The sequence below is a fragment of the Loxodonta africana genome, chromosome 8 (genome assembly GCF_030014295.1).
Source record: "Loxodonta africana isolate mLoxAfr1 chromosome 8, mLoxAfr1.hap2, whole genome shotgun sequence".
Lineage (NCBI taxonomy): Eukaryota > Metazoa > Chordata > Mammalia > Proboscidea > Elephantidae > Loxodonta > Loxodonta africana.
Genome location: NC_087349.1, coordinates 115,323,082 through 115,344,297, shown reverse-complemented (window position 1 = coordinate 115,344,297; position 21,216 = coordinate 115,323,082). Strand labels below are relative to the sequence as shown.

General features: G+C 38.8%; 1 protein-coding gene across 1 annotated transcript in view; it reads left to right on the top strand.

Moving 5' to 3' along the window:
• Window positions 1-21,216, top strand: part of ABCA13 (ATP binding cassette subfamily A member 13) — a 572,876-nt gene that overhangs the window by 229,435 nt on the left and 322,225 nt on the right. Inside the window, 3 exon segments of the mRNA XM_064290236.1 lie at window positions 842-1,018; window positions 2,839-3,145; window positions 17,570-17,684. Coding sequence (XP_064146306.1) covers window positions 842-1,018; window positions 2,839-3,145; window positions 17,570-17,684 — 599 coding nt within the window.

Sequence of the window (21,216 nt, the reverse complement as noted above, 5' to 3'; positions counted from 1 at the left end):
AAAAAAAAAAAAGACCTGAAGGAGCTGCTTAATGAATTCTGTTATCTTTCATAAGTTGCTTGACCTCTCTAGATGGGTTAGTTGGTCCTGGTTGGGTCTGGGCATTTTCCCCACACTGCCTTACTTCTAGATCATTTGTCTTTTCATGTCTGTACCTACTGTGTCCTACCTCCCTTCTGAAACCAGAGCTAGAATACCAAGATGTCCTCAAGTGTTTTTGCTTGAAAAATGTTTGAAGTTCAGCCTCAACAGCAAAGATGTTGCCAAGTTTACGTTTATCACTGTATTTCCATTGCAAATATGCAAATTCAAAACAGATACCACAGGAAGATTTTATTTCCTCATTGTGAATATTCCTTGATAATTGTTTTTACAAAATTAATTTTATAAAATGAGTTTCATAAAATGCCTGCTGCTGCTGCAGTTAAGGAATTTTTTTAGACGTACTTGACTCCAGGTTGGAGCATTAGCTTTTTTTTTTCCTTCTGAGTTATCTCTGAAAGGGTCTTCCTACCCCTCATAGACTTTCTCCTCTGTGTTTTTTCTATCCACCTCCACTACCAGAGGTTCCTTTGGTCCAGGTAACTGTCCTGAGACCTCACCCTCATATCTTAACTGTATTCTCCTCATCTACATATAATACCAGCATTCCAGAGAATCTATTTAAAAAGTTTACACTCGGCAAATAAGTAGCAAACTTTGCATATGGACAAAATTGGACTCTTTTGAGTAATTTTTAATGAAGGAATTTGTATTCATTTTCAAGTTCATTTGTACAACCTCCAGCAGTAAGCACTGGGCTGAAACCAAAGTTAACTTGTTGTAATTTCGCTTCCCTCAGGAGGAATGCTGGACAAGATGTTTAACCATGCAGAGGCTGGACACCTGCAGTTCCTGGGCCACATCTTGGTAAATCTCTCCTCCTGTGTGGAGCTGAACCGCTTCCAGGCACACGAATCTGTCGACCTCCTGGAGACTAAAGCACATGAACTCATGCAACGGAATGATTTCTTGGCCAGTAAGTGTTCAGTGTTCCGCTGCTATTCATAAGGTCTTCACGGGCTAATGCTTTTCAGAAGTAGACTGCTGGGTCCTTCTTCCGAGAAGCTGGACTATATGAAGAAGGATGGGGCATCAGGATTGGAGGAAGATGCATTAACAACCTGTGTTATGCAGATGACACAACCTTGCTAGCTGAAAGTAAAGAAGACTTGAAGCACTTACTACGGAAGATCAAAGACCACAGCCTTCAGTATGGATTGCATCTCAACATAAAGAAAACAAAAATCCTCACAACCGGACCAATGAGCAACATCATGATAAATGGAGAAAAGATTGAAGTTGTCAAGGATTTCATTTTACTTGGATCCACAATCAACAGCCATGGAAGCAGCAGTCAAGAAATCAAAAGATGCATTGCATTGGGCAAATGTGCTGCAAAGGACCTCTTTAAAGTGTTGAAGAGCAAAGATGTCACCTTGAAGACTAAGGCATGCCTGACCCAAGCCATGGTATTTCCAATCACATCATATCCATGTGAAAGCTGGACAATGAATAAGGAAGACTGAAGAAGAATTGACGTCTTGGAATTGTGGCATTGGCGAAGAATATTGAATATACTGTGGACTGCCAAAAGAACGAACAAATCTTAGAAGTGCGGCCAGAATGCTCCTTAGAAGGCAAGGATGGTGAGACTGTGTCTTACATACTTTGGACATGTTGTCAGGAGGGATCAGTCCCTGGAGAAGTACATCAGGCTTGGCAGAGTACAGGGTCAGTGGAAAAGAGGAAGACCCTCAACGAGGTGGATTAACACAGTGGCTGGAACAATGAGCTTAAGCATAAAAACGATTGTAAGGGTGGCTCAGGGCTGGGCGGTGTTTCGTTCTGTTGTGCATAGGGTCGCCGTGAGTCAGAACAGACTCTACGGTGCCTAACAACAACAACAACAACAACAAATGTTCATTGAAAATTATGCCCACAAAGGCATGAGCACAAATAGGCTTTCATACTGCATATTTCTCCCTAAAATCTATTATAATGACTCAGAAGGAAAATAATTTCCTCTCATCATTATTTTTATCATTGTATCTTGATATCTTCGGAAAAAGAAAGGGGACAATTTATCTCCATCTATTAATGGTTCACCTATTCAAGATATTTATGTGTTCTTTTTTTTACTGTGATGTTTTCTTTTATGTTCTTTTTCAGTCATGTTTATTTTTTTTTTATTTAGGCTTTGTACATGAATTTTGAGGAATTCGTGCCACTGAATACGGAATCTATGCTTAAGTTTTGAATGATCGATAATCTCAAAGTCTGATACTTGAGTAGCCTAGTGCAGTTTTGGAGCCCTGGTGGCACAACGGTTAAGAGCTTAGCTGCTAACCAAAAGGTCAGCAGTTCAAATCCACCAGCCTCTCTTTGGAAACCCTATGGGGCAGTTCTACCCTATCCTGTAGGAGTGCTATGAGTTGGAATTGACTCAACGGCAATGGTTTTGGTTTGGTTTGGTTTTTTAGCGCAATTTTACAAGTCCTGCAAAAAAATGCAAAACAAATAACTTCTTGGTATTGATGACACTGCATTATGGTTTATTTAAAAAAACAAAGGACATTGGACCGAGAATGAGGACTTTTTGGTTTTGACTTACCACTAATTGCTTGCCTAAAACCTATCAGTTTTACTGCCCTGGGTCTCAGGGTCTCCTTCTGCAAAGAAGAGGGCAGTGATGATGCTTTTAATGGTCCTTTCAGTTTCCCAATTCTGACTTGATGCTGGCACTGTGTGAGCCCCTCCCTGCATTGTAAATCTTTACTTTTTCTTTTCTGCCACCAGGTATTATATTCAACAATTCCTTTGTCAACAAAAACTTCCAGTCGGAGTCTCTCAAACTGCCACCCCATGTCACATATACAATTCGGACCAGTATCTTATACAGCACAAGAACAGATTTGGTAAAAAACCCCTTTTGGAAGTTCCATCCACAAAGTCTACCAGCCGATGGGTTCAAATATAACTATATCTTTGTCCCTTTGCAAGACATGATTGAGAGGGCCATCATCTCGGTGCAGACAGGGCAGGATGCTCCGGAGCCAGCAGCACAGGTGCAGGCAATTCCATATCCCTGCCATACCAGCGACCTGTGAGTACCTGGGAGTAGAGGTGAACTTCCTTCAAGTGTCCATTTACAGTGGGAAAGGGTTTGCACTTGCAAAACTTGAAAGAGAAAATCCTTGGGGTTTTCTGTAGTCATTCCAAGGAAGAATAAAAAAAAAAAAAAATTCTTCCCTTCTTCTAATTTCTTGAGGTTCATTATTTTATATGCCTGAAATATTAATGTAAAAAAAATTGTTAAGAGATGTGAAGACACGGAGCTTTAAATTTTACATTAGTCACCTATAGTTTCAAACGCACTTCAGAATAAATTTGACAAAGAATATTTATGGGACTTTGCATACTTGACTCCAGATTCTACCTGTGTAAACAAGTAGTTATTCTTCAGTGCAAATCTTTAAGAAATGTGCATTGTGTCTCAACTGTGTGCCGTGTACCAGGTAGGGGCTGTGAGAAATCCCACAGTGACCTTGTAGGTGTGAAGTAAGCAGAGGACATTTAAGTATTAAATTGTGTGATTTGGCTGGGGACATCTGTATGATCAGAGAGAAGAAGAAGTTCAGATAAGGGCTGGTGCATCTGGGCAAGGTGACTTGAAGGAGAAATCACGCTGGCATTAGAGAAGGCACATGGGGGACAGGCTAGGCAGAGGAGTGCTTGCTGTGTGGAGGGGTGGATCTGACCAGTGCTCTGTGACCATATTGGGGGCCAGAAAAGAATGTGCTTGGACATATGGGTCAGATGATGAAAGCCCTTCAAAGCCCATGAAAGGAGTTGAGCCATACTGCTGTGGGCTGTGGGTTCCACTTTGTTTTGTTTCCACATGGTGGCTACTGTTCTCACAAGCACTCTACTCTCAATCCTGGACCTTGATAACATAGGCTGCAGGTTTTTGAGTCCCTGCAGTACTGGCTATGATGGCACCACTTTCTCACTCTCTCTCAAGCACACTAGCAAGCAAGTGCCTGGAGGCGATGCTGTTAAAGAGACAACCTTGAATCAGCTATTGGTTATGAGAACAGGTGACAGCCATCCTTCAGTGAGATGTTGCAGATTTAACACCCCTGATTGACACAGGCCAGTTGATCACGGTACAGAAGTCTGGACTGCCTGCCTGAAGATTTGGGGCCAAGGCAAATGAGTGAAAGACCAGAAAATTTGATTTTTTACCCCTTTCTCCCTGTTTATTGATGTACCTTATAAATAAATGTATTGAGTAATACATTTTTGATGAAGAAGATGGTGCTATGGAAGAACCTTCTTGCTGTGATAAGCTGAGGACATCCTGACTGTGCTTATCTTGGAGTGCAGTAGAGAGAACAAAAGGTCAGGAATAAAGAGATCAAGGTGTTATTTTGATCCAGGAATGACTCATGCAAATCTTGAGTAAGGCTGTTAACCTCCTTCTTTGTAAAATGAAAGCTTTTTTTTTTTTCCCCAAAACGATAATATTTTTGGCTTTGAAAAATTTCTACCAGTGATTTTCTACCCTTAAAGCATTTTTCTTGGAACTGATAGCACCAAGAGCAGAAATCGGAAAACTGTTCTTGGCCAGGTGTCATGCAAAAATAATTTATATCCAGGGACAGATTATCCAATAAGCAAGGAAAGCATGGTCTTACATGTGCTTACTTACTAATCTGTAGTGAACAATTTCACATGGGTTTCACCACAACACATCAAACTGAAACACATGTGAAATTGTCCACTACAAATTAGTAAGCAAACACAAGTAATCTCGTGCTTACCCTGCTTATTGGATAACCTGCCCCTGTTTCTACCAACTCAAATACCCAGGTGGTATAGGAAATAATGACTTGCTTTAAAAAAAAAAATTTTTTTTTTTTTTTTAGATATTTGGAGAAATTGACTTTTTATGATGCTATTCTTTTAGGTGGCTCTCCAAAATATTCCCATTCTGATAGCTTCCTTCTGTCTCTAAAGTATGCTACAATCTCCACCTATGGAAGAGAGGATTGTACTTATGTGGTGGAAAGGTGTAAATTCCCACTGCACCTTTTTAACAGGGGAAGGCAGGGGATTTTACTTCTTTTGCACTAAAACAGAATGGTTCCCAGGAAGTGATGTTGGAAAGAACAACATATGCTCTGAAAGTATCTTAACAGGAAGATTAGAGAAGATCTGGATGAATGGTTAATTATTCTTATTGAACAGTAATGTGAGATTTGAAAGGAGCCTTTGAGTAAGATGGATGAAGATGTGTGTTTTCACCACTTGAAGATAAATTCTTGTGCATGAGAAATACTTGTGCCTGGCAAATTGGGGTTAGCTGGATATCGAGGTGGAGCCCTGGTTGTGCAGTGGTTAAGAGCTTGGCTGCTAACCAAAAGGTCAGCAGTTTGAATCCACCAGCCACTCTTTGGAAACTCTATGAGGCAGCTCTACTCTGTCCTATAGGGTCACTATGAGTCGTAATCGACTCTATGACCATGGGTTTGGTTATTGAGGTATGATTCTGGTGTCATGAAATCCCTTCTCTTTGTCTACTTACTGGGAAACCACCACAGAAATATTATTTTATGCTTACATTTCAAACTTTGAAATCTCTAGTTGTCTTATATTCTCCTTTATTTCCAATTTTAGAAAGTAAATATTTTTTGAGGGGTTAGTATATCTGCGAGTGAGTGATTGAGATATATAGTCTGAGGTCTTACAAGCATTCAACACTCAGTCCCCTGAGTTAATTCTAATGTGCAGTTTGCATCACATGCCACACATTTTCAGTGATCCTACTGCTTTCTGAACAAGTTACATATTCATTAATTTATTCAACTACATTTACTTAATATTTGTCAGTCTCTAGGCTTAGAGTTGGAAATCGACTCGACGGTGCTGGGTTTTTTTTTGTTTAGGCTTAGAGTATATCAGTGAAGGAATCAGGTAAAAATCCCTGCTCATGTGGCACTTATAGTCCAGTGAAGAAGAGACATCACATACACAATAAAGAAAAATATTGTATTGAATGTTTGAACATGGTCAGTGACACAAGGTAATAAGGAGTAGTGTGAGGGGGGGACCAGAAGAACCAAGGAGGACCTGGAATTATTAATGTGATTAGAATAGATCTTGTAGAGGAGGTAACATTTGAGCAAAGACGTGAAGGGCATACAGGCACATGGATAAAAAGTGTTCCAGGACAGAGGAACACATTCACAAAGGCCTTATGGTGGAAGCAGCCTGGTGTGGAAAGATCACTGAAGCAGAGTGCACAAGGGCAAGAGTGTAAGAGATTAAGTCAAAGTGGTAACACAGACTGTGTGGTGCGGGAGAGCTGAGTGATGTAGGAGGTCACTGGTGGATTTTAAGCAGGAGTGATATCATCTAACTTGTAAAAGGTTTGCTCTGACTGTTGTGTGGAGAACAGTCTGTGGGGATACCTGGAGTTAATCAAACTGGTAAGCGTGAGGGCACCACAAACCTCAAAACTATACTCACTCTGATACCAGTTGCAAGTTCAGGGGTGCCCAAATCACCCTCAGATTTAATAATTCTCTGGAAGCACTCACAAAACTCACTCAAAGCTATTATACGCATTGTTGTGGGTTATTATGTGGGAAGGATACAGATTAGAATCAACCATACGAAGAGACACATACAGCAGAGTTTGAGAAGGTTCCAAACTTGAAGCTTCTATTGTTCTGTCCCATGGAGTCAGGATGCATGCACCACCAGGTATTGATGGTATTTAGAAACCTGAGATTGGATGCTATTACCCTGGAGGGGAATATAGATAGAAAGCAAAGAGAACAGATGGTGTGTGGTCAGAGAAAAGAGGAAGACTAGGCAAGAAAGACCGGGAGACAGCATCAGAGAGGTAGAAGGAAAACCAAGAGAGTATGGAGTCCTGGAGGCCAAGTGGAACAGGTGACTCCATAAAGGGGAAGTGTTTAAGGGTGTCACATGTGGCCCGTCCATAAAATAAGATGAAGACAGCTTTGGATTTAGCAATGCAAAGGTCAGTAGGGATCCCATTAAGATCAGTTTCCATGTAGCGGTGAGAGATTAAAGTGGACAGAGAAAGACTGGGAAGAGTAGATTGTAAGACTGTGAGTTCAGACAACTCTCAGATTTGCTACAAATGGAAACAGACATGAGTAGTGGCTGGAGGGGAATTTGTACAGAGGTTTTTTTTTTTTTTTTTAGGAGAGGATGCTAATGAGAATACTCAAATAACAAAAGCACTTGCAGTCGAGTCCATTCTGAGTCATGGAAACCCCATTTGTATCATAGTAGAACTATGCTCCATAGGGTTTTTAGTGACTGATTTTTTGGAAGTAGATAGCCTGGGCTTTCTTTCAAGGCACCTCTGGGTGGACTCTAACTTTCAACCTTTCGGTTAGCAGCTGAGTGTGTTAACCATTTACACCACCCAGGAATGCAAATACTCTAGAAAGAGGGAAAATCTGATAGTGTATAAAAGAACCAAAAAAACCAAACCAAACCCGCTGCCGTCGAGTCTATTCCAACTCATAGCGACCCTACAAGACAGAGTAGAACTGCCCCATAGAGTTTCCAGTGAGCACCTGGCGGATTCGAACTGCTGACCTCTTCATTAGCAGCTGTAGCACTTAACCACTATACCACCAGGGTTTCCATATAAAAGAAAGAGGAAAGCAATGTACTTGAATAGTTCAGGATCCAGAGACCTTCTTTATAAGTAGAGCAACTGACTATAGGTGGAAACATGGCAATTCATCCATAGTAACAAAACTTGCTTAATTTTACTTAACTAAGCATTTTCCGTCTTCTTTGAACACAGGTCTCTATTTTATCATGTGATATCCATTAGAAGCTGAAGGAGCTAATGTACTGGTGGACATGCAGTTTGAAATGTTATTTTAAGATTGCAGAGTTGAATCAAGAGCTGGACTATGTGAAATTTAACATCCCTTTCAGGCCTATGATTCGCTGGCAGTTATCATAAGCACAATTTTATGATTGAAAACATAGTATACTTCATGAATATAAAGAATTTCAGATGTCAAGCCAACTTAATAAAAAAGTTTTCAGAAAATGAAAAATGCAACAGTACTCTAGAATTGTTTTCTATGCAAAAAGAATGTTTCTTTGGAAGGGTGCCTATTATTTTTTTGAGCGCTTTCATACTCCATCAATTCACAGGACCCTGGAGTTGGGTCCAAGAGAAGGAGAAGGCGAGCTTGTTGGGTCTGGCTGATTGATGGCTCCCAGGAATCATTGCATCTGTACTTTGATTTGTCTTGGGAGAAGCTGAGAGTGAAGAGTTGACAGGAACTCATGCATAAAATGTTGAATTCCTGCTTTCAAAAAATGTCAGCTCGATCCACAACAAACCAGTGAGACAACTTCTCATTTTATGCATTTTTGTTTCTTTTCCTTGGGATTTATTTAGTGTAACTTTATTAAACATCTCTCTTGATCTTGTAATTATTAGTCATTGTTTTCAGCAGAATTTCATGCTCCCCATAATCCTCAAAGCTGTAAGCTGTTGGAAGTTGCCTCCTACCCCAATCCCACCATCCTGTCCTGGGCCATTGAGTGGGACTGAAACTCACGTGATTGGTTGATGAACCCACTCTGGTGGGTAAAAGAAATATATTAATTCCATTTTATGAACTTAAAATCTTTCACTTTTTCCTGCCACACAAACCTCTTATGGTCTCAGTTCCCTGTAGGGTGGGGAAGGATGGAGTTTTGTTAAAACCCCAGGTAATCATTTATTTGATTTCTCTCCATCCTTCTCCCTCAAAAGCAGCAATAATAATGCTTCTCTTAAATTTCTATATCATTTTCAAAGACATTGTCTCATTGATACTCTAAGAACCTTATAAGTACAGTTGAAGAAATTGGCACTCAGATAGGTTCAAGCTGTTTCCCCCAAGGGCTATATGATCTTATGCCATTCGCTCCTTAATGGACTCCAGCCAATTATGTTGACAAAGGCTACTGAAGACTGAAAACTAGCAAACCAAACCAAAAATTCACTGCTGTAGTAGGTTCCGTCTATAGCAGCCCTACTAAAAAGAAAAAACTGACCAGGAGCAGGAACAAAATCAAGTTGCTCACCCAGTGTCCTGAAGGGGAAGAAAAAGGAAGAGAGTGAGAAAGCAAGAGACCAAGAGGCCAAATGGCTGGGGCTCAGGTCTAACAAGCCACTACCATGGGTCCTTCTCTTTAGTAGCTGCCCCCAGGCAGTGTTCTGGGCTCTGCCTAAGATTAACAAGGACTGCTCCTGGGTGGTAGTGGTGAAGACAGCAGGCTAGGGAATGGCAGGTAGGAAGAGAATGAGCAGAGTCTAATGTGGGGAGTTGGGGCTGGAAATTTGTCACCACCAAGTACTTGAATCAAAAACTTGCAGCGAAGCAAAAGCAACAAAAACAATTTCTCTCTATGGTTCTTCCTATTATGTGCAGTTTTGATCCACCTGTGTAGCTGACCATGCTTATCAGTTTTCTTCCTTTGAACTCACTTGATAGTGCTAACAGAGGTAAGCCACAGATTAAACACTGTTAATAAAAGGGTTATTAAAATGTAGATCAAGGATTTGCAGCCCTTCAGAAAAAGAAATGGTGACAATTAAAATAAATGCTTATGAAGATCAGAGTATCCTTTTAAAAAAGCCTAAATAAATAAGCGAATTTCATTTTCTAATTAGGAAGTTTAGTGATAATGCTTTTATTTGGGTTCCAGAATAGGGATAAATGAAGAGAAGAATCTGGAACATATTAGTTTGATTTATGCTCTCCTGACAATAGGGAGGGGAAAGGATAATATTATCTCTTGAGATCACTTAGACATCGCTGATACATACGTATATATTTGTTGTTGTTGCCAGGTACCCTTGAGTCAGTTCCCACTCATAGCGACCTTATGTACAACAGAATGAAATACTGTCTGGTCCTGCACCATTCTCACAATTGTTGTTATGCTTGAGCCCATTGTTGCAGCTACTGTGTCCATCCATCTCATTGAGGATCTTCCCCTTTTTTACTGACCCTCTACTTTACCAAGCTTTTGAATACCTTCCAACCTGAGGGGCTCATCTTCTGGCACTATATCAGACAATGTTCAGCTGCTATTTGTAAGGTTTTCACTGGCTAATTCCTTTCAAAAGTAGACCGCCAGGTCCTTCTTCCTGGTCTATCTTAGTCTGGAAGCTCACCTGAAACCTGTCCACCATGGATGACCCTGCTGGTATTTAAATATCAATGGCATAGCTTCCAGCATCACAGCAACACACAAGCTCCCACAGTATGACAAACTGACAGAAGTGTGTGGGTATATATGTGTGTGTGTGTGTTTTACCACCACTAGTCTGTTAGTTTGTCATATTGTGGTGGCTTTCATGCTGTTGTGTTGCTGGAAACTATACTAGTATTTCAAGTATCAACATGACCATCCATGGTGGACAGGCTTCAGTGGAGCTTCCAGACTAAGACAGGCTGGGAAGAAAGGCCTATTGATCTACTTCTGAAAATTGGCCAGAGAAATCTCTGCGGATCACAACAGAATATTGTCTGCTATGATGTTGGAAGATGAGCACCCTAGGTTGGAAGGCACTGAAAATACACAGTGGTCCCAAAAATGGACTCTAGCAAACCAAAGATCATGAAGATGGCACAGGACCAGGCACTGTTTCATTCTGTTGTATTTAGTGTCACCATGCATTGGAGCTGACTTGACCACAGGGAATTTTAACAACATATATATTTTAATGTTCATTTTATAAACAAGTGGAAACCCTGGTGGCATAGTGGTTAAGTGCTACAGCTGCTAACCAAGAGGTTGGCAGTTCAAATCCGCCAGGTGCTCCTTGGAAACTCTATGGGGCAGCTCTACTCTGTCCTGTAGGGTCGCTATGAGTCAGAATCAACTCGATGGCATTAGGTTTGGTTTTTGGTTTTGGTTTTTATAAACAAATGATTGTCAAGAGTTTAGAAAATGGAGAAACAAAATCACACTTAACATCCTCTTCTAAAGCAATGGTTATTTTTTGGTTGTGGGATCATCCCTTCTGTCTTCGTCCTTGTGATGCACAGTTTACATACTTAAAATCATGAAATATTGGTAAGTGTTAAAGTGACAGTTTTTGTGCTATTTATTTGTTTGGAAAAATACTTATTGAGCACTTGATACATGTAATGCACTGGGGTTACTAAATATGTGATAGTGATATGCCTTCAGGAAGCTTGTGGATCAGAGAACTAGAAAATGCAGAAATCTGCTCTTCTAGTAACCCCTCATCTGCTAGAGATTCCCTAGGGATGAGAATCAGAGGACCTCTTTAGGATCTGATGCTCCAATGCAGAAGTGGTTAGAGACATTTAGTGCTTCAATTTCAAATATGAACCTCCAAAAATTATTCAGATCCTAGGAAGAATTGCAGTCAAAAAATGAAATCACTTGCCCCTTCCCCCACCTTCTCCTTCTTCATTCCCTTGTCTCTGTGATTACTGCCCCTTTAACATGCTTTCTTCTTCCTGTTTGTATGGTAAGGTTCAGTATAGTTTCATTATTTTCTTGTTTCATTATTATTTTTCCAGTGAGCCAGATATGGACTTTAGTTATCAATTCTCTTTTTTGTCTTTTCTAATGTATTTGTTGCTTCTGTTTTTATCTTTATTACTTATTTTTACACACCTTCAATATATTGCAATGTTTCTTTTATAACTTGAGGTCAATGTTTAATTCATTTATTTTTAGGTTTTTTTTTTTAATTTAAAATTACATAGGCGTAGTAGTTAAATGCTATGGCTGCTAACCAAAAGGTCAGCAGTTCAAATCCACCAGGCACTCCTTGGAAACTCTAGGGCACTTCTACTCTGTCCTATAGGGTCATTATGAGTTGGAATTGATTTGATGACCATGCTTTGGTTTTTTTAAAGACTTTTTAAGACTATGGCTTTTCTACCAACCACCCAACTTCCAGTCCTACTGAGTGTGCTATGCAGTTAAAAATTCATTGCTTTCTAGATACTCGTGATATAAGTTTCTACTTTCTCTTTGACCCAAGAGTTGTTTAAGTAAACTTCTTTTAATTTCCAAGGGGAAATTCTCAGGAATTTTAAGGATATGTAATGTTATTCAGCTAACTTATATATAATAAGAGAAATTCAAATGAAAACTACTTTGAGACAGCATTTTTTAAAACCTGTTTTAGCTAGTGCTGTTATAACATAACTACTGCCAGTGGGTGGCTCCAAAGAACAGAAATATAGTTTCTAATAGCTTAGGAGGCTAGAAGTCTGTATTCAGGGTACCAACTAAAGGGGAAGGCTGTCTCACTATCAGCTTTGGGGGAAGATCGTTGTGTCTTTCAGCTTCTCTTCCTTGGTTCCTTGGCAATCTTCAAGTGGCATCTATCTTCTCCCTTTTATGCTCACTCCTGTGTTTGATCTGCTCTTTTTTTTTTTTTTATCTCAGAAGTTACTAGATTTAGGACATACCTTATACTGATATGGCCTCATTATCACAACAAAGAAAATTCTATTCCCAAACAGAATTACATATACTAGTAAAGGTGTAAGGATTTGAACTCATATTTTGGGGAACACAATTCAATCCATAGCACTATCAGACTGATAAAATACAAAAATTGGATCAAACACTAAATTGGCAAATTTTGGTGATAAATTCTAATATTTATATTGCAAACAGAAAACAGTATCTGTTTACCTTTTGCTTTTTGAATTTATGGGATTTTTTATCCATCAACTAATGTATAATCTACTTGTGTGAATGCTTTATGGGTACTTGGAAAGAATTTCTAATTCCCTATTTTTTTTTATTATTGGAGAATTTTGTTAATTTTGTTATTAGGACCTCTGTATCCATAATTCTTGCCCTCTTGCTCTGTCATTGGTAAATTATAGTTTACTACTTATTGGTTGTCTCTGTCTCTTTTTCCTGTTTGCCTTTTGCATGTTGGTGCTATGTTACTTGGCACATGTATTTTTTTGTTAGTTACATGCCATCTGTTAGGTATAACGGACTGAAACGTTGCCTGGGTCTTTATCATCTTCATAATTATTGGTATGTTTGAATCTTTTTTTTTTTTTTTTGAATCTATTGCTTCAGCTATTGTGCCCATCCATCTCATTGATGGTTTTCCTCTTTTTCACTGGCACTCAGCTTTATGAAACTTGGTGTTCTTTTTTAGCAATTGGTCTTTCCTAATGACGTGCAAAATGAATGAGTTGAAGACATGCCATCTGTGCTTCTAAGAAATATTTTGGTTTTATTTCTTCTAAGACTGATCTGTTTGTTTTTTAGCAGTCCATGAAATATTCAATATTCATTGTCAGCATCATAGTTCAAATACAATTCTTCTATCTTCCTTTTTCATTACTCAGTTTCTCATGCATATGAGGTGATTGACAAGATTATGGCTTGAGTCAGAGGCATCTTAGTCATCAAAATGACATCTATGCTTTTTAAAACTTAAAGTTATTGTATAACAGATTTGCCCAATGCAATGTATCATTTGGTTTTTCTTGACTGCTGTGCCTCTATGGATGTTGATTGTTGATTCAAGTAGAATGATATTGTTGGCAACTTCAATTTTTTCTCTATTTATCATGATGTTTATGTGATGATTTCAGCCATCTTTGTGTTCTATCTTGTATAATATTAAAATGGTGACCTCTTATTTTTTCTTACCATTTTCATTCATCATCATCTTCTTTATTTTTAGTTTCTGTTTGCTTGATATGCCTTTATTTGTCCTTCTATTTTAAACTTTTCTGAAGCATTTTGTTTCAGGTATGTCTGTTGCATGCATCATATAGCTTCTTTATATAGATGAGGTTAGCTCTTTAATAGTATGAAGTACAAAAATATGTTCTTTCTATCTTGCTGTCTCTTCCCCAAATTCTAACATTTCTGTTGTATGATCTTCCTTATAGAGTGATTGACTTATTAAATATTTTTAGTTAGTGGCAAAAAATTATTTACAGCTTTCATCTCCTCCATGTTATCATCTTTTTGGAATGTACTCTTCATTTGTTAAATAGTTGTGTGGCTCTTAACCTCCTTTACTGATGTGCTAAAATTATTTGTTTTTTTCTACTTATTTTGAATGAATTGAGTATTACTGACCAGTTATTTGCAATGAGTCTGTCAGTGGTGAAGGCCAGGTGACACTAATAGTTATACAGCTCAAAGGCTCTCTTTTCCATTGCTGCAGAAACAGAGTGTTTTCTGTAAGTATGTGGGTTCTTTGCATAGCCTTCCCTCCTGTTTCCCTGAAAGTAGGTTTAGGGATATGGGTGGCTTCTGACACTGCAGTGGAACTCAGAGTATGCCCCTAGCCTTCAAGAAGTATATTTTTTGATGACTCATTCTGAGATCTGCAGAGGGTAGATTTTTGCTACGGTGATCTCTCTTACCTACTTTTTCATGTAACTCTTGAGTGAAAACCAAAAACAAAACCAGTTGGCATGGAGTCAATTCTGAATCATGGTGACCCCATATGTGTAAGAGTAGAGCTGTGCTCCATAGGGTTTTCAGTGCTATGATCTTTCAGAAGTAGATTGCCAGGCCTTTCCGAGGTACCTCTTCGTGTGTTTGAACCACCAACATTTTAGTTACTAGCCAAGCACTTAACTGTTTGTGCCACCTGGGGACTCTGACTCCTGCATGAATTTGGTTATATTTAGTAGCCTTTTTAAATACTTGGCACTCTTCCAAACATTGATCAAAATTGAAATGTACATTTTTTTCTATTCTCTTGTTGATATTGACTGATTCCCAGGAGCAGATGAGGAGCATACCAAGTTATGTAGCCATATATTGTAATTTCTTATGCCCAATTTATTATTCTATTCGTTCTACCGGACAGTCTCAGTCAGTTATGTGCATATATTCTGGTCATTCTCTCAGACCTGGGCTAGTTCCCCCTAGAACTCCAGAGTTGGGTTTATCCAATGTCAAGTGCCCCATGACTTTCTTCCTTATAGAGACTCAGGGATGCAGAACACACACACACATATCATGACCTCAGACACACAGTCACTGAACTCTGACCCAATCTGACTTCGGAGGCAATGGCTTAGAGTAGAGGCTTAGATAATATTTGTACATGATACTTTTTTGCTCTTTGGTAAGATTTAAGTTATTCCACAAATAGAATTCAGTAACCATCATTTTCGTTGCCATTAAGTAACAAAGGGAATTGCATGAACGAATCGAGAAACTTTTTTAACCCCCCAAATGAATACAAGATTAGTTGTTTTTAACTTTGCCGGTGATTTAAGCTTTATCTCTTTGGTAAATTGTATTACTCTGGGAGAACAGATGGAATTTGTTTGAATTTACAAGTAGATATCATCTAGGGTATTTCTTGCTCATATTTTCTACCTGCTCTGGACATAAGAAAGTAAATGATAAAAATAAAAAACTCCAGAAAGTCACAAAACTCTGAAAATCTAAAACACTCTGCAAATAATCACTGTTTACCATGTAAGTTAATCAAATCAACTTTAAATGTGATTTACCATGCTGATGGCTCATTGTTGTTGTCTTGAGCAGGAAAGTAAATAAAAGCTAAGAGGTTAAATCCCTTTTCCTTTTTACTCATTCATATATTTATTAACAAATATTCATGTCCTAGTATGTGGTAGGCCTTTGCCAAGCAGAGGAGCTGCAGTGGTGAGAACTGCCCTCACACAGCTTATGTTCCAGTGGGAAAGGAAGCCATTAGTAGTCGTGAACATATTCCAACCTGTGGTTAATGCTACGAAGAAGTCTTAGAGGGGCCATGGGAGGCTATTTCACTTCTCTGTCTCCAGGCCCGCCATTTTTAGGGGTCGCTGTTTTCTCTTATCTAGACCTCTGCAATTCTGCAGAAGCCTCTGACTCTCCTCACAGCCTTCCCCACCTCCACTCCACTGTCTATATCACATTCAGTGTTTTTTTTAACAGATGCATACCTGATCATGTCACCTCTCTGATTTCTTCTCCCTCCTTTGCAAGTCCTTTCCTTGTATCTCCTTGTTCTTTGCATAAATCTAGTACTTAACTGGTCATACAATATCCTTACATGGTCTGGTGTCCAGCTAACTCTCTATTTGCTACTTAGTACATGAGGCCCGGGGCTACTCCTGAAAGTGCTGTTCCTGCCTCAGGTCCTTACATTTCTGTTTTTCTGCCTGGAGCTGTCTTCCTTCTGATATCTGTACATCCATTTCTTCACTTCATTCCATTTTCTGCTCCAATATTTCTTTCATGATATTTTGACTAACCACCCATCTCACTATCCCTGAAGGAGCTTCATTTTTCCTACTAGCACTTATCGCTATCTGACATTGTATTGTATATCTTTTTTTTTAATTGACTTATTTTATGTCCCCTCGCCTCCCCCTCAGTATAAAGTAGGATCCTTAATAAGAGGGTCCTTTTCTGTTTGATCCATTCATGTATCACAGTTTCTATAATATAGCTTGTACCTTTGGTTGGTCCAAAACAAAAAAAAACAAACCCAGTGCCGTCGAGTTGATTCCAACTCATAACGACCCTATAGGATAGAGTAGAACTGCCCCATAGAGTTTTCAAGGAGCGCCTGGTGGATTCGAACTGCCGACCCTTTGGTTAGCAGCCATAGCACTTAACCACTACGCCACCAAGGTTTTCTTGGTTGGTCCAGTGACGATAAAATGATTAATATTTGGATTTAGAGCTCAGAGAATACGGGGTGAGAAGATTGAGAGCTCAGGACTGGGTGGAATATCCGGATTAAAGGATAGTTAAGGAGAAGTGGAGGAGACCGAGAAGTTGCCAGAGCAGCTGGTGGAAAGCCAAGAGTTGCTTTGGAAGCTAAAGAAAGGAAGACAATGAGGAAATGGTCAGTGTTGTCAGACACAGCTGAGAAGTCAAGAAGGATAACGACTGAAAAATTCTCATTGAATTTAGAGGCATGAATGTCATTGTGGTCCTAGATAAGAGTTATTTCAAATGTGTATTAGAAACAGAAACCCAGTTAGAGTGGGTTGAACATAAATGTGCAGGGAAATAGAAAAAATGAGACTGTGACTTGCCATATATTCACATATTATATAGATGATTATCTATGGTCAATCGATATCATTGATTGAGAATCAAAATAATCCCAATTAAATGGGGGAAAATTGTAGTCATGAATTAATTACCTGTTTTCTTCCTCCTCCCTGCTCCTGCCTATGGCACGTGTCCAAGAGAATTTGGGTGGGGCTATGACTGCTTGAGGGACCTTGACCAGTTGTGTTCCCTCCTGTATCTCCTTTACGAGTTTGCACATCTGTAGAATCAGGACTCCAATACACCCATTCTGCCTAGCTCATCATAGGGCTATCAAAATTGCTTTGTTACTTGTAAGAAAATTATTAAATAGCATATACAAGTACAGTATTTGTCATGAATACGACTATGAGTCAAATCACTTGGCCCTAGGATGCTGACTGAAATTATGCCCTTACAGATTCTTGAACAACGTTGGCTTCTTTTTTCCACTCATAATGATGCTGACCTGGATGGTGTCTGTGGCCAGTATGGTTCGAAAGCTGGTTTATGAGCGGGAGATCCAGATTGAAGAGGTAAATGACCTTAACCTTGCCCTGAAAGCAAGGAGGGGTAGCCTGGGAACTTGGAAATGAATCCTGTTGCCTAACTGGCAGACATCTCTCTGTTTTGCTTTCCCTCTCCTCTGCTGGGGTTCTGTGAGTGGTCCAGCTGAGTTCCCGTCCCAGGAAAAATAATTTTATTTTATTATTTTTTTAATTATTTATTTTTTGTTGTTATTGAGAATATATATACAGCAAAAAATACACCAATTCAAGTTTCTACATTTATAATTCATTGACTTCGATTATATTCTTAGATTTGTGCAACTATTCTTACCTTCCTTTTCTGAGTTGTTCCTTCCCTGCTAGCATAAACGCACTGCCTCCTAAGTTTCCTATCTAATCTTTTGAGTTGCTGTTGTCAATTTTGTCCCATGTAGATAGATTTTTAAAGAGCATAGTGCCTAAGGCAAACATTCTTTACTAGTTAATCTAGACTATTTTTTTTTTTTTCTTATTGTTTGGTTTAAAATTGTTTTTTAATTATTGTTTGGCTTTAAGAAGACTTAAGGGGATATTTCTGGTTTAAGGTTTAAGGATTATCTGAGAGCAATAGTTTCATGGGTTCATCCAGCCTCCATGGCACCAGAGTCTGGAGTCCATAAGAATTTTAAATTCTGTTCTGCATTTTACCCCTTTTGATCAGGATTCTCCAAAATGTTCAGTAATGGCAGCTACGCACCATTCAGTTCTTCTGGACTCGGTTCTTCTGGTCTCAAGGAGCAAGTTGTTCTTGGAGGCAGTTAGCCACACATTGCATATCTCTTTCCTATTCCTGACTCTCCTTCTTACTCTTGCTTCAGCTGAATAAGGACCAGTTGTTGTGCATTAGATGGTTGCTTGCAAGCTTTTAAAACCCCAGGCACTATGCAATTAGGAGGTAAAACAGAAGCACTAAACTTGATATTAGGCCGATTAACTGGAATATTCCATGAAATCATTACCCTAAGCCTCCAATAAAATCCCATGAAGTGTTTGGTTGTATATAAGTAGCCTCAGCAGCTACTAGTTTTTTTTTCTTATTCTTTTTTGTTGTTGTTGTTTAAATATATCAATCACAAAACTTATACCAATTCAACTTTTGTATAACTTATTGACAGAAATTACATTAATTGGCTATGCAACCCTACCCTTAACACAATTTCTCCATCCCTGTAAGCCAAAACTCAATATTCTATAAGCAATAACCCTTTCCCCCTTTCTTCTGCCCCTGTTAGGTGCTGTCAAGTCAATTCCAACTCACAGTGACCCAATGTACAACAGAACAAAACGCCACCTGGTCCTTCGCCATCCCCACAATTGCCATTCTGCTTGAGCCCATTGTTGTAGCCACGGTGTCAGTCCATCTCATTGACAGCCTTCCTCTTTTTCAATGACCCTCTTCCTTACCAAACATGATGTCTTTCTCCAGGGACTGGTCTTTCCTGATGACATGTCCAATGTATGTGAGATGAAGTTTGCCATTCTTGCTTCTAAGGAGCTTTCTGGCTGTCCTTCTTCTTGCCCCTGGTAACTACTAATAAACTGTCGTCTCTATACATTGCGTTTTCTTGTCTTTTTATGTAAGTAAGGTCATACAATATTTGTCCTTTTGTGATTGACTTATTTCACTCAGCATATTATCTTCAAGTGCCATCCATCTTGTAGCATGTATCAAGACTGCATTTCTCCTACTGGCTGAGTAGTAATCCATTACATGTATATATACCACATTTTGTTTATCCATTCATCTATTGATGGGCATTTAGGTTGTTTGCACCTTTTGGCTATTGAGAATAGTGCTGCAATGAACAGTGATATCCTAGTCTCTGTTTGAGTCCATGCTTTCAAATCTTTTGGGTATATAACTAGGAGTGGAATTGCTGGATCATATGGTAGTTCTATTTTTAGTGTTTTCAGGAACAGCCACAGTGTTTTCCACAATGGCTGTACCATTTTTTATTCCCATTAGCAATGGATAAGTGTCCCAATTTCCCCACATTCTCACCAACATTTGTTATTTTCTGTTTTTTTCTTTCTTGCTTTTTTTTTGATCTTAGCCATTCCACCAGAAAACCAAACATGTTGCCATTGAGTCGATTCTAACTCATAGAGATCCTCTAGGACAGAGTAGAATTTCCCCATAGAATTTCCCAGGAATGGCTGGTGGATTCAAACTGCTGACCTCTTGGTTTGCAGCCAAACTCTTAACCACCGCTCCACTTGGGCTTCTAGCCATCCTAAAAAAAAAAAAGTGGGAGTGAAATCATATTTCATTGATGGCTAATGACGTTGAGCATCTTTTCATTTGTGTGGTAACCATTTGAATGTCCTCTTTGGTCTATTTAAGTCCTTTGCCCATTTTATGATTAGGTTGTCTTTTTGTTGTTAAATTGTCTAAGTTTTGTATATATTTTGGCTATTGATTCTTACTGGATGAATGGTTTCTGAAGATATTCTTGTCAGTAGCTTGTCTTTTCATTTTTTTTGGTAAAGTCTTTGGATGAACAAAAGTTTTAAATTTTTATAAGGTCCCGTTTATTTTGTCTTTTACTGTTTGTGCTTTCGCTTTTATATTAGCTAATTAATTTTTAAAAAGCTAGGCCCTACAGCATTGTTCCTGCGTTTTCTTTTAATTTTTTGGTTTTAATTTTCACATTGGTCCCTTAATCCATTTTGAATTTGATTTGTGTGTGATGTGAGGCATGATGCTGTTTTATTTTTTGCATGCGGAAATCCAATTTTTCCCAACAGTTTTATTGAAGAGAATCTTTTTTCCCCATTGAATGGACTTAGTACCCTTGCCAGAAATAAGTTCACCGTAGATGTGTCTGGACTCTCAATTCTATTCCACTGGTCTATGTGTCTGTTGTTATAGCAGTAACAGGCTGTTTTGATTATTGTACTGTATAATATGTTTTACATTTTTTTTTTTTGGTGAGTCCTTCCATGTTGTTCCTCTTTTTCAATATGGCAATTCGATGCTTCTTGTCATTCCATATAAAGTTGAGGATTGGTTTTTCCATTTCTGTAAAGAAGGCTGTTGGAATTTTAACTGAGATTGTGTTGAATCTATAGATCACTTTGGGTAGTATTGACATCTTAAAAATATTAAGTCTTCCAATCCATGAACATGGAACACCTTTCCATTTATTTAAGTCTTCTTTAATCTCTTTCAACAGTGTTTTATACTTTTCATTGTATAAGTCCTTCAAGTCCCTGGTTAGATTTATTCTTTTTATTTTTTTTCCCTTTTTTTTATTGTGCTTTAAGTGAAAGTTTACAGTTCAAGTCAGTTTCTCATACAAAAACTTGTACACACATTGCTACGTGACCCTAATTGCTCTCCCTATAGTGTGACAGCACACTCCTCCTCTCCACCCTGCGTTTCCCTTGTCCATTCTACCAGCTCCTGTCCCTCTCTGCCTTCTCATCTTGCCTCCGGACGGGAGCTGCCCACATATTCTCAAGTGTCTACTTGCACTAAAGAGCAAACTCCTCACCAGTATCATTTTATGTCTTATAG